This window comes from Pholcus phalangioides, unplaced genomic scaffold (genome assembly GCF_987345545.1).
Source record: "Pholcus phalangioides strain wild (caught in Gottingen) unplaced genomic scaffold, Ppha-v1.0 ptg000007l_1, whole genome shotgun sequence".
NCBI lineage: Eukaryota > Metazoa > Arthropoda > Arachnida > Araneae > Pholcidae > Pholcus > Pholcus phalangioides.
In genome coordinates, this window is record NW_028301600.1 from 63,266,715 (window position 1) to 63,281,685 (window position 14,971).

A 14,971-nucleotide genomic window follows, 5' to 3' on the forward strand; every position below is an offset into this window, starting at 1 on the left:
TCTTAAGTTTTACACATCTTCCTGCAAATTTTGCTTCATCCATTTGTGAAGACTACTCTCAACCTACGGTCAGTTTCAGTCCGGAACGAATTATTTTCGTTAGTCAAGCTATCACTGTACATTGATCCAAAATTAAAGAAATAGTACGAAGAAACAAAAGAAATTTGAAAACTAAAAAAAAGACGCACTGCCCATCAAAAGTATGATGGTTGTCATCTCAATTAAGAAATCTATCTTTCTACATAAATAGCCTCCAAAACCGTGTGACATGTTCTACGCCAAGATAGACGAACCAAGCAAAAAAAAAAAAAAAAAAATTAAAATGAGACAACAGAGATCTTTTCAAGTTTAAAATCAAGCATTCTCTGTTTTTTCATCACCATAGAAAAAAAAATGTTTAAAAAAAAACTAAGCCACTCATCTCTCAATAGGAATTCCTAAATCTGTAAACCTGGCTACATCCAGAATAATTTTGCAAATGCAAATACAATGGCCACAACAGGCAAAATGTCGAACAGGGTGGCTAGAAAAAAAGATGTCCATAAAAAATATATATATCTATGACATATAGCCACTTTCCAGGTTCTATAATTTGTTCTTTCTGAAACGCGTCTAGCGCACCCGTTAGCATCTACTAAACACTAAAGGAACCTCCGTGGTACGCGGATTTTTCTATGTTCGAAAGGCTCAAGGAAGAAAAAACTCCTTCAAGGCAATTTTTTAGGGTTGTTTGTCTTATGTGATAAAAAAAATGCATAATTTTTCTTTCATTTTAATATCCAAAAGTGGTTGTTATTCGGAAACCGTTGTTTGGGGGTTAACCTTAATGTTAATCCAATAGGATGCTTTCTGTTCAAAGAAAATGTGGCAGTTGTTCAGAGGTTACCGTTGTTCGTAAGTGAAGGAGGTTTTATTGTATATCTAAACTATATAAAAATACATTAATCCAATAAGAGCAATAGAAAACCAATAATTATGATGAAATATAATACACACTGCCCAAAAATTTTTTTTTGGCTGACTTATTGTAAGTGCGGATAGCTTCTAGATTTATCCCAATATGTTATCGCACTTATTTTTAAACGTGTCAATTGAATTCGAATTCATGACCCCCGGAAGTAAGCTATTTCATTTATTCACAACCCTATCATAGAAAAATCCCCTGCGACACCACAACTTAGAATTGTCCCGTACAAATTGATATTGGGGTCCCCGTGTTTAATGCAGTCGATAAACGATGTACTAATAACTCATGGTCCATCCTATCCCATCCCGTTGAAAATTTTAAATACTTCAATCATATCCCCCGACACCTGCGCTCTTCCCATGTAAACATATTAAAAAAATCCAGTCTCTTTTCACATGGCTTAAGCCCCACATGTGGCTCTTCTCCGCAACCCTTAATCAAGTTTATGTCCCTTCTGTAAGTATGATCTCCAAAACCTTACGGCATACTCCAATCCAGGACAAACTAAGCCCGGAAAAGTGGGAGGATCACTTTAGGACAGTGTTTCCCAAAGTGGGCAATATCACCTCCTTGTGGGCGATGGAATGGTCCAGGGGGACGATAGAAGCTACGGATTTAACACAGGATCACATGGGTTCACTTGAGTTGGGGGGGGGGGGTAATGAGAGAAAAAAAAATTCTGATGAAGGGGGCGATGGAACAAAAAGTTTGGGGAAACTATGCTTTAGGAGAACGCAGAGACTTTTTTGAGAATGAACCAAGCATTGAACTGCTTTTTTTATACTGCTGAAGAATGATCAGAAAACCCGAGCCGCTTGTAGATGAAAATTTCCGAATCGGTGATTCTAGTCACATCCGGAGAATGACTCCCCCTCCTAATTCAAATCGTAAGTGAAACGTTTGTTGATTGTTCGAACCAAAATGAGCGACTATGCACTTGGTCAACGCTTAAAGTCATCCTCCAATCGTTAGCTGTCATGCTGCAATCATATTCAAGTTCGCGTCTGGAGCCTCTCCCTATCGCTTTGAGTCCAGACTACCCCTATAAGCTTCAGGTCATCTGCTAATTTGTTCACAACCCCATCGTTAATGCGCGCTTTCTCCGGGTGACCAAGCATCTAGTTGCGGCCTTACAACCAAGCACTTGCCAACACTAAAATACATACCCCCATTTATTTGCCCACGCTACAATCACATTCAGGTTCGCCTGGAGCAAATTCTGTCGCTTGGATTCTTGGCTACACCCATTAGTTTCATGTCAAATGCGAATTTACTAACAATCTCATCGACACCTTAATAAAGATTATCCATAAGAAGCGAAAAAGTATGAAACTTCGAAAACTTTTCTTGAGGGACTCCTCTTGTGACAAACGCCCAACCAGAAAATTCTCCGTGACCATCACCCATTGTAATAAATCCCACAACCACGAATCTTTTACGCAGAATGAGCTCGAAGATAATGTAGAGTGATCGAATTTGGCAACTCTAATCATTTACACTGACATTTCATTTGAACAGGATTTGAGAAATATGCACGTACCTTTGAAAATTGGACAGATCTTCCATACACCAAGACCACCAATACTTAAGAACTGTCCTAAAGATGTTTCCAGTAGGAATGTAGGAATTCCTGCCAGAAGTAATGTAAGTAGATATGGTATCAAGAACGCACCTGCAAATAAATGCAACAAATTAGAAAACTATTAAAAAAAACAGGGAAATTAAAAAACAGTTACGTTCCATTGAACATAAATTTTTAAGATTCAAGATTTATTTCGTAAAAAAAAGGGTTTTATTTTTTCAATTTACAATTTACTTTTTCACCTACGAATCTATAAGCAAAATTATTTCGGAAATATATATGATGTAAACCATGGGTATATAATTGAACAGGGTGGGCAAAAAGGCTAAAAAATTGAGAAATATTTGCATTTAAATGCGCTTTGCTGGGTTGGTATCCTCACTGGGGACTTTTTTGTTAAGACAACAAAAAAGTCGTAAAAATCACCGATAAGCATCGGCAAATCCCACAATTATGTGACAGGACGCAAACAAGATTCTGATTATAAAAATTAGTGTCCGATAAATGTGTGAAGTGAATAATACGTTTTCTAAAAAACATCAAGTTTGCTATAAAAAACTTCGTTAAGCGCGAACACTTGAACACATAAAACATGAACCACAATAATCACAGTAAACGTAATTTTCATTGTAAAATATCAGTGCAACTGTTCTTTTTTTTCCCGGTTAACGTCACCCATCAGTTATTTTTGTGTCATAAAAATTCCATCGTACGAACAATGTCTACTCCCAGCAGTTAATATCCCATACCGCACAAGTTTTACACACTTTTGTCCCCCCCCCTCCCCTTGCATAATCGGATCAGACCCATAGAGCACAAGAATATGCCTATCTTGTGGTAGTATCTACCAGGCTGATGCTGGGATGCTCAGTATATAGTGGAGGCTAGAAGATATATACCATAATCAAGGTGCATTAAAACAAATTCCATAATCTATGAGAAATTGCGATGATCCCAAATTGTAGGTTTTTCGGTCTGTTTTTAAAATTGAAAATAAACTTTTTTTTCAATACTATTAAACTTCAATTAGCTATATTTTAAATTCCATCGAAGACAAACCTTTATACCTTTAGAAAATCTGATGATAATTAAATTCTTTACGAATACAATCGAATGCGTAAGGGTAATAATAAAGTCTTATTAATGAAAACTAAACGTTTTCATTTCATTATGATTCGTTAGTAAAGATCCAATGAAAGTAATTGTTTTATAGTGTTTAGGTGATAGAAATTCGAAACGATTGTAAATTACATACGACCTTAAACCTTTCACCGGCATCGATGAAATCACTAAACCCCCTACAAAATGCCCTATTTTCTTTTTACGAAGTATGCTTTTTTCTGATTTTCAATAGGCGCAAAGTAAATGGGAATGAGAAAATGAGCTGCATTGAGAAGTTAGCTTTACAAAATACCTGGGCAAAAAAATTTGATTATTTCGAGAATAAGCCCACAGCATTATACGAATGAGCGATGAAGCGTGTCTGATGATATGTAAGAGAAGTTTTTTAGCATAACACACGTGTATGATGTGAAAATAAACAAACTAAAGTCAAATAATCGTATACCAATTTGTGGAAAATCCCTTATTACTCATTTGATTTCAGGAAGTTTCGAAATTACAGCTAACAATATCGCGTACATCTTTTTAAATTTTCATGACATTCAGCTGGGATTTTCATATAAGTTGCACTATATGATATATCTGGCAATCAAATTATGAAAAATAAAATTTATATTTCTCTCGCATATGAGCAATTAATAATCATTCACTAAAAACACTCATATCTCATTGAATAATGATTTGTTTTATTTTTAATTTTATACAATGTGTCTCATGCATACCGTCATATTTTCTGTAAATTTTGTAAAAATTAGTTTAAAACTTAGCATGTTATGAGCAAAAATCATTCGATGAAAATTGGAATTTTTGTAGAGAACATTTATATTTCCGTGAATATACATGCTATTCTCACAAAACTGCACAGAAGTTATTGCACAAAGTTAGTACAATATTTTTCCATAGTTGCAATTCATTTGCCGCTTTTTCTGATACAGGGTTGATCAAAGACTATTTTTCGTTTTTTAAATTTTTTGTCGGTACCCTAAATGCACTAGTGACTATATTTTCACTGGAAATGGCGAGTATCAACATAAGGTATAATATGATCGAAATTTCAGAATGATTTTTCAGAAATTTTTCTAAAAATTTGAGAAAATGTTTGAACTCCAAAAAGGGGACAGACTTTTGGAAATGTGGTGTACATAAGTTATTTATTTTATATGCATATTTGTGAATGGCAGTTTCAGCAGTTGCACCACAAAGAAGAGGTGTGGCAAAAACAAAAAAAAGCAAACAAACGAATAAGATAAATGAAACGACTAAAAATAAAGTAAACAAGTGAATGGATATATATAAAAGAAACAAGAAAATAGAAAAAATTTGCCCAAGTAAAATCAAATACAAAGAAAAATAAATATCTTCTGAAACAGGGATGCACAATCGTTTCAGTCCTCGAGTCAGATATGAGGTATTTCTGACACTTGCGAGCCCGAAACTTGTAAATAAAGAGTGTCCGTATGATCCATATATTACAGCATAATCCTGTAAATTTGGCTGTTCCAACTTTTATTTAATGAAAATGTCCCGTTTTTCTCTTATTTTCACAAAAAAAAAGAAAAAAAAAAGGGAAGTGAATTTTTGAAACCAAGAATTAAGATTATTTTTATGACTTATAAATTACATTATAAAAATTATTTGACTCTAATTATCATAATTATAGTCATATATAACTATAATTAATATATGAAGGATAGTTAGATTAATATATACAGGGTGATCATAATCAAAGTTCCCGTGTACTCTGAGTAGTTTTTCTCGAAAACTACTTTTCCGAATACAGCCAAATTTTTAGCTTACCTTAATGAGACGTGGGAGAGAGATTTATGAAATAAATAAAAAAAAGTTCAATTTTTGACCACCAGGTGAATAAGTGGCATTTTTTTATTGAAAAAATTTTCCTTTTTCCATGGTCCATACAGCGTGCATACCAAGTTTCAATGGAATACGTCCTCCAGTCCTCCAGAACGGGTGCTATATAGGTCGGAGAAGTGTCAGTATACTGACGGGTGCTACATTGGTCTGAGCCAAAACCATCTATAGCAGAAGGCCTTCACGCTAAGCTCGTGACGTCACTGAAGGCGGTCATCTCACCTATTGCCAATAGATATAGCAGGCCGACGCGGGCGCCATCTTTACCCTTTTTTGCAGTATAAAAGGTGAGATGACCTTCTTCAGTTACGTCACGAGCTTCGAATGAAGACCTTCTGCTATAGATGGTGGTGTTTGGACAGTTCCAGTGTACTCAGACCTATGTAGCGCCCGCTCTGGCAGACGTATTTCATTGAAACTTAGTATATACGCTACGGGAAAATGTAAAATGCAATAAAAAAACACCACTTATTCACCTGATGGTTGAAAATTGATTTTTTTTTTTAATTTCACAAATCTCTCTCCCATGGTCTCATTAAGATATCCTAAAAATTTGGCTGTACTCGGATAAGCAGCTTTGAGAAACTTTTTTCAATTTTTAACGACAAACTCGATCAGGGCATTGATGGGATTGTTAGAAAATTTGTGGATCACGTTAAATTAATGGGTGTTGTCGGGAATCAAAGCGATAGGGAGTTGTTCCAGGCTAGCTTGAATGAGCAGCATAGGCAAATGGATGGAGCATGACCTTCAGCTTTGGCAAGTGCATGGCCGCTCATTTTGTTCGAACAATCCACGTTTCACGCATGATCTAATTGGTGAAAGTAAGTAAACTATTAAAAAAAAAGGTGTATAAAACCAAAATTACGTGAAACAATACAGTGATAAGTTGAAATCACAACTACAAAATAAGAGCTAGTTCATCAATGATGAAAACAATGAATTTTTCCTAAAAATAAAAGTTAAAAAAAGCATAGCACCAGAAAAGATGTGGAAACTAGTGGCGTATTTACAGGGGACTTAGCGGGCTATACCAGGAATGAGTGGCCAAGAAAGTCGATAGAATGGGAGAAGGACGGCAAAATTTTTATAAAAAAAATTAAAATAAATCCGCCTCTGCCAGGACAGTAAGGGATTAGGTCAGTAAGTGACTTAGAGAGTTTGCAAGCATGTGAGTAAACAAAAAGAGCGACCTAGAGCGTTGCAAGCGTGTGAGTGACCGAGAGATTGACCAAGAAAGTTTGTAAGCATGTGGGGCACCAAACAGTGTACAAGCATGTGAGTGACAAAAAAGATTGATTTAGAGACACAGGTGTATTGCAGGAGTGGGGGGGGGGGAGACGAAGCAGGTTATATCACAGGGTGGCGAATTCGAGGAAAGAGTAGTCAAGAAAATTAGGAATTTAGAACTACAATGGGAGAAGGGCGACAAAATTCGTGCAACCCCCAGCCGGAAAAACAATAAGTGCTCGTCTGGTGGGAAATTTTTTTAAAGCAGCCTTGAACTGATGGATTGTAGGCTTCGCCATAATCTCATTGGGTAATAAGTTTCATATGCGAGCTGTGCGAATGAAAAATTGAATAGTACCTTGTATTAAGGAAACAGATATTTTCTGGATTTTTTTTAATGTCATGATAAACTCGGAAAGAAAAGTCAAAAGGGTCTCCACAGGGACTTAAACCCAAGACCTCTTGCATTCCGTTCAAGCATGCTACCATCTACGCCACTGGAGACACGACCCTTCCTTATTTCACTCACTGTGGCGTGAGGGGCTGAAGTACAGACATTTTAGTAACCTCTTAACTTCAACAAATCGCTCCCAGGTGGGACGTTATAGATAGAGATAGACGGTTTTTTTCTGAGCCCAATACATCAAATGAACAGATATTTTCTGGATTTTATTTTTTAGTCCCGGTGGAGACAAGATGACTTTTCTTTTCATGCATACCTCGGCATAAAAAAATATAGAAAATATCTGTTTCCTTGATATATTGGGCTGAGAAAAAGTCACATATCTCTATCTCTACTGTCCCACACGGAGGCTATTTGCTGAAGTTAAGAGAGGCTACTAATGCCTCTACTCCACCGCCTCACGCAACAGTGAGTGAAATAAAGAAGGCGGGGTTGTATCTCCAGTGGTGTAGATGGTAGTATACCTACTCAGAATGCAAGAGACGAATGAAGAGACTCACTTGGCCTGGGTTAGAGCCTCGGCGGAGACAATGTGATTTTTCTTTCCGAATGCATCTCGGCATAAAAAAAAGAAGAAAAAAACTGTTTCCTTTTCATATATTGGACTGAGAAAAAGCCGTCTATCAGTACCTTTTATTATTTCCACAGGATGGAGTTATGAATTTTAATTTCCGGGCTCTTGTTATTGAATTGATGTAAGTAAGGGGGGATCGACTGCTGTGAATGTTAGACCTCTTTGTATTTTGTAAAGCAATATCAGATTGTGGAAGAATCGACGGCATTCGAATGAGTGTTGATTTAGATGTTCCAGTCTTTCTTGTCGTTTACATGGGAACGGTTTTTGTGACTGCTTAAGCATTTTGATATCTCCCACTCGGTAGGGAGACTATAAAGGAGAAGTATATTCTAGAATAGGTTTTCCAAATGTGTTGAATGAGTATAACTATATTTTTGAATTTTTAATTATGTAAGTTGAATTTTTGCCTCCAAAATGTCCAATGATGCCGATTGGAATCGTTTCTGAATTTCAAAACTGAAATGTAGTTTTTTTCGGAAAAATGTTTGATATTCATGTTTTATTCGACCTAAAGACGAAATTAATGTTGACAGAAAAACAATTTCAATTGTACAAAAAAAAGTCAAGTCAGAAAAGGTTAAAAAAAACCAATTACTGCTGCTAAGTTTTTATATAACATTGAAATAATATCAATGTTAAGAACATTCCAATTCCTCAAAGTTTAGAAAATTGTATCGAACGTAGAGACTCCGTTATTTCGTGAGAGATTCGGTACTTTCAATGAGATAGCAAACTTTTGACAAGTCTTACTTTCGAGAAAACCTTGAAAGACCCAAATTTTGAAATGACACGTGGATGTGTCGATATTGAATTCGATTATCTGATCCGTCACTGTCAGATCATTAACTTCCACTTTAGGGGATGAACATAATTCACTTTTATCTCCATGGAATGGACAGGTGACAGATTGCAAAGAGGATACAGAGCTGCCAAAATTCAAGAGAGAACGCATCCGCCTTATCAGTATATACGATTTGACTTGAGAAATTTTTTGTATTTGTTAAGAAAAAAAATTTATCGATCAAATTATATGCTTGGCACACTACCATTAAATTTTTAATGAAGATATCTTAAAAGTTATTTAAATGTGTCAAAAGTTTTAATTAAACTCAAAAAATAAAAAAATAAATGAATTTTAAGGAAGAAAATCTATATGCCCCTACATATTAAAACAGTTATAAATTTATGAATAAGGTATAAACTCCAGCAAATTTCTAAATGAAGATAATTGAATAATATTGTTGCACAGGGTTGCAGTTTGTGTTCGATTTGAAGACATATGATGGAAATTTTACTCTCTTCAAATTTTTTTTAATCCGTCGAGTTCAGTTTAAAAAAATTGCGTTCGTTCTTTTTAGACTATTAAAATACCTTCTTTAGAGTGGAAAAATACTTCTTTTCAGAACTAATTGTGCAGTAATTACAAAATTCTAGCTTGGCTTTCGCTCGATTTATGTTGCCCATCATTACCAATTTTTGGACTGATTTGCATTATTTTAAAAACATAATGCTTCATATTATGCAATAGATCGGTTTTTTTTTCTGTGATGTTTGTATATTAGCGGTGAATAATAGAGTGAAGAAATAGAATTCGTAGCTCACAGCGTGTAAAAATCATTTATGAGATCACATGTTCCATTTTTATTCCCGGTATAATAGAATATATATTAGCTTTCTTTTTACATATACAACTGCATATTATATTTTATTTTTCCTCTCAAAATTATGTCGTCTTTTATACAGTGACTGCGTATACATGGCCATATTGCGGAAGTTTGGCACGATTATTCAATCAGAAAACAGGAAAAAATGGATGTATATAACACAAGGTCAGGCATTGATGCCAGTTAAAAGATATTTTTTGTAACTGATGAAAGCTTTTCAAAATGTTATATCATAATTGTGTAAGCGTGAAAAAATGAATTATGCCTGTTCATATGTAACGAGTTCAAGCGGAAAGACGTGACATACGATATGAACTTCAAAACATTTCTGATCGGTCAAAGATCGATGTTCGAAAAAAATTCATTAGCCAATATGAAAGCCTCATTGTGGAAAATGAATAGATTAGAGAATGAGGAGCTCTGATGTGATAATCACCGCAAAAATGTCAATTAAAAAGAAACAACTAGACTACTAATGAAATGCGAATAAAAAAAAAAGAGATTTTTCTTTTGTTTGAAAACCTAAGAGCGCTCCAGCACTAAAATTTTGAACTGAAAAAAAAAAAAAAAAAAATTGGCCATGTGTTGGCGGCAAGCAGCAAAATAGATCACAGAGTAGCAGTTTATTGTAGGAGTGATATTAACGATGTTTTGTCAGTTTGAAGAATACCAAGACTAATTTCATCTACTGGCAGGAAATTATTTCCCAGGTTGCATTTAGATCTTTGCTCCAGCACATGTTTCAGTGTATATAAAAAAAAGAGAGGAAAGTGCTACTCAGGTCGTTAAGCTGGCTTCCTACCAGCACTAGTTTCCAAGTTCATTCTATTAATAATCTCAAATACGCTTTCCATAAAAAGATAGCAGCTGCACATTCATAATCACCAGAAAATTGTTTTGAACCCTTATGTGAAATTTTTTTACACTAATGTGCCGGAGATATCCGGTATAACATATTTAGAATGTGAAACCATCTCTGTGGGCTTTTACTATTATGTAAGTTTCTGTCTGGTGTATATATACAGTATAAGTACCGAGCGTAGGTGTGTGCGTACGACGTTATTTCAAAATTTGTGGTACAAACGCCAGGGGATGATAGAACACAACTAGAGGAGCACAAATGACTCTAAAATGCATGCTCGGAATTCAAGAGGTGAAACGCCTGAGGGGGTACTCGCTGCATAATGTAATGATGATTATTACAGCAACTGCACAAAAGTGCTGCTACCGATGTAATGACCACCGTACATTAGTGAAAACACCAGGCATGCCTCTTTGGCTTGTCAGTTATGGAAATACGGGGGGAAAAAGTTTGCTGCGGAATTGAGGGATCGTCATCATAGCTCTTGACCTCAGAGAAAAACTCATGAGACTATTGTTCCCTGCGCAGACGCGCAAGTAAAATCCCATAATTTACCATTGCTGAATATTACAGGTTATCCTGCCACGCACAGAGGAAACAGGTCCGTGCTCGTAAAATATAGTAAATATTAGAGGGAACCTTGCTCGAGACATAAGACATCAAGTCAGCCCCCTTTTTCAAAGTTGCCGGTGGAAGCACCAGGAAAGTTCTCGGATCTGGCATGTGTCTTGGTACAACCTTTATGGGTTTGTCTTACACTTCCGTCCTCAACCTCATAAATGAAATGCACAGACTTCTGATTCTGTATTCATCCGATTTCATCGGCAATCCATAGCACAAATGATGACGGGATGCGGAATATGGCCGGGATTATAAGTTTTGTAAAAGTTATTTTATAAAAAAACTTGAAAAATGCAATCAATTAACGTATTAGTTACATTTGAGTGAATTTAAACAATAGGTATATTGCTTTTTTTAAAAGTTTGGTAAAATATTTTTTCCAAACTTTTTGGTGTAATTCTGTCCTAAGGCCCGGGGATTACACTATAAAAGTTTTGTAAACGTGCTTTTATAAAACTTGAAAAATATAACCAATATACTGATCAGTTGCTCGAATGAAATCGACGAGCTTATTGGTTGTATTTTCAAGTTTTATAAAAGCACTTTTACAAAACTTTTACAGTGTAATCCCAGCCTAAGAAAGATATTACGCCGAGATCTGTCCTCAAGACGTCGACCATCGGCTTAAAGAAGGCCTGGAATGTTGAACCTAAAACGGCCTATTGTGAACAACGCTTGAACTGCGTTAGCGCAGGAGTGTTTTCTGGCGTTTCGCCGCTGAAGTTCCGAGCATACATTGTGGGGTGTTTTGTTTTTATCAAACCCTAACGTTCATACTGTACCATGAATTTTTGAAACACCCTGTAAGTATATGCACGTACTCACTTATACTCGTTCACCACATCAGCACAAACCCAACGCTTAGTGGCTGCTAAGTGGTTGAAACATCAACTCCCGGCTGCACATGTCTGCAATCGAAATTATATCAAACAAACGTTCGGAATTAGCATCAAGTATTCCGGGTGTCCGTCCTCTACAATTTCTTTCAAATATATGCGGTTAAAAAACTAAATTTGATGTAGTTTTCTTAGTTCTTCGATGGAAATCATGTTCGGAGTGTGAAAAAGCCACGGTAGGCTTTTAAGAAAATGAGCATACCATATTAAATAACTGCAAAACTTTCCTTACGATGGGTTATAATTATAATTTAAAAATTTTCCTAATAAATTCACGATTTTTACACGGTAGTTGAAAAAACGTCATTATGGGCGTATGTTTTCTACAATACTTTGGCGATTGCGCACTCTCATTCGTAAGTTTCAGTTCAGACCAGAGTTAAATTATCTTACTTCTGTAAGAGTTGCTAGTTAAACCAGAATTAAAGATTATCAAGAGCAGTCTACAGAACTATCTCAGCAGAGCCTGTGAAGAAGGCATAGTGAGACTGTTTAGTGTATAGGTCTCGGTTCTCAACATTTTTTTACGCGTGGAGCCCTTTTTAGTATGTAATTTCTATGGCGGAACCTGGTAGGCCTGGTTTTTCTTATTTATTTACCAAGTATACTGATTTATTTTATTTTCCTCCATCGGTCACGAAGCCTTTCTGATGTGCCCATGGAACCCTAAGGGCTTCGCGGAGCACCGGTTGAGAACCGTTGATTTAGGTGAATGAGTGAACTTATGATCTTATGAACTTATGAACTTATGACCTGTATGAGAATGAGTTATGAATAAGTTTCCATGAATAAGTTTCATGGAGGAGTTTTCCATTTCTTCCGTACAAAGCCGGTTCCACACTATGCAATGATGCAGACACGACAATGACAGTCTGCAATGACAGTAGTTAACTTTAAAAAGTGTTTCGGAAGGTTTTTTTCAGCAGCTGGCTGACGAAAATCTTCTTATGGAAACCTTCGTAGCGGAGGATGACGTTATCCTTGAAAAAGTGTCAAAAACCAAATTTCAATATAGGTTTAATTGAAAAAGATTTGTATGCGTATACTGCATTAATCTTAATTTTTCTGGATGGTGAGCAGTATGAGTCATGCAGTGCATCTACGTTTACGCAAAACAACGCAACTATCGATGTTTAATCGCTTGCTTGGAAATGTAAAATTCTTCAGATAAAAATAAGCACCCTTTATTATTATTATTACAATATTTTCTAACTGTCCGTTATAAGCGACGTCCGTTATAATAAGGTTCGTTATAATGTATAACGAACCTTATTAGGCTATGAAGCTCTACTGTACTCATTTGGGGGGGATTCCCATCCGTCTCGGGGAACGGGGCATTGCGCCGGTTGCAAGCCTGGGTCAGGAACAGCTAGTTCAATGTCTGAAATTATTTTTTTCCTTGGAATTCAAGTCCGAAAAATAAGTTAGATACCGCACACGAATTATGTCTTTGATCTTAGGGTACTTCTCCATCAGTAATACTCCATTTAAGTGAGAAGTCCAGTAAAAAAACGAAAAAACCTAATTATGTTTATTATTGTGGCACAAGGCCTCACTAATGACTTGAGAATTTACGGATATTTTTCTGCCATAATAGTCCTTTCCGCGAAAACACTGACAGCAATATTTTAATCGCGCTTATAATCTCACCTTAACATACAAATAAACACACTCGAGATTATCAGGACATGGAGTACTTTAAACTTTTATCTCGTAGCACTACTATTTTACCGCACATCAACTCCGGTCATATTCACCATACAGCAATTTACTATTAGTCGAGCTTGGTCGGAAATGAAAGCGCCACCTATGTGTGTCAGCCTCCCGCCGACCTGACGTTAGCCTTCTTGGTGGTAGACGAGCATCTTACCACTGGACCACTCAGGCGATATTTCTTACAACTGGTGCGCATTGACTTTCTTACTGCTGTGATTAGGACAGATGATGGTGATCGCGTTTGGCTATCTGATTATGAGAGGGCGCTAACATAGTAGGATAACACTAAGTGATTTCAGACGAAAACAATAGAAAATTTTCCTTGGTAGACTTAATGGTATTGCATTAGCCATTCGCATTTTGAATGAACGATAGAAATACTTGAGAACTACACAAAAATTAGTAACAAACATTACACTTAACTAGATGTGAATGATTATTTATCTCTTAGTGTAAGGTGTTTTTTTTCCTGTTTAAATTTGAAACTGAACTGGTATTATTAGTGATAATGTATGGAACGATCACAGCAACTGCCAGAAAAAACAAAGGAGAAACCTTTGTGACCTGAATTTTTGTGTACTTGAAACATTAAAATTTTCCGAATCATTCTTCTGGATTAGCGTTTTGTATTTAGCATCTTTGTCATAGATGGCGTTTTCAAACTTGTCAACATTTTAAAATTTTTTGTTTTTACTTTATCAGTTTGGATAAAAAGAAGAGCAAAGCACCCCGAGGATTTTCTTTCAATATGATTCACTTTCATAAAAATTGATGGCTCAAATAAAAATTCTCAATTTTTTTCTTTCGAATCTACGCTGCTGGTGTCACTGACAAATTATATGTGTTAACTATGTGTTATTATTATTTTCAGAATGTCCGTTGCATATAGACATTTTCTTTCTTCACTTATTCGAAGAGAAGGCTTTTCAGTTTATTTGGAAATGAAATAAAATTTTCTTACTTCTTCCTGTAAGAGTTACAAGTTAAACACATCTTAGAGCTATACCGTCAAGTCTGTTAAAGATATTCGTCATTTGTATGAATTGAAAACTCAAGAACCAGTAAAAAAATAATGAAAAGCTTGCGTCACCAGTGACGTCAAATAGCAGCCAAAAGGAAAAGAAGTTAATAGGGAGTGCGGTAGGTTAAATGTATTTCGGGTTCTTACTGTTATAGGAATTAATCTAATATACTTATGTGTATCGTTTAAAACTCCATTAAAAGCAGTTTCAGATATTACTTTTAATCGTCATAAAGTATTCAAGTTAATTACTGACGTAAGTTCACTTGCAGCAATTGTCGGCGACGTTCTGTTTAATCAAAGCTTATTTGGAACGAACCAAAAAATTAGTAACTTCCGAGTTCATTCATGTTGACCTCTCATGACTCTTCATTTCTATCC

The 14,971-nt window shown here is 35.8% G+C and overlaps 1 protein-coding gene across 1 annotated transcript in view; it reads right to left on the minus strand.

The window, feature by feature from the left end:
- Window positions 1–14,971, minus strand: part of Gat (sodium- and chloride-dependent GABA transporter) — a 70,162-nt gene that overhangs the window by 24,380 nt on the left and 30,811 nt on the right. The window contains exon 2 of the mRNA XM_089233754.1: window positions 2,508–2,639. Within this exon, the coding sequence (XP_089089880.1) occupies window positions 2,508–2,639 (132 nt within the window). The remainder of the gene's footprint in view (window positions 1–2,507; window positions 2,640–14,971) is intronic.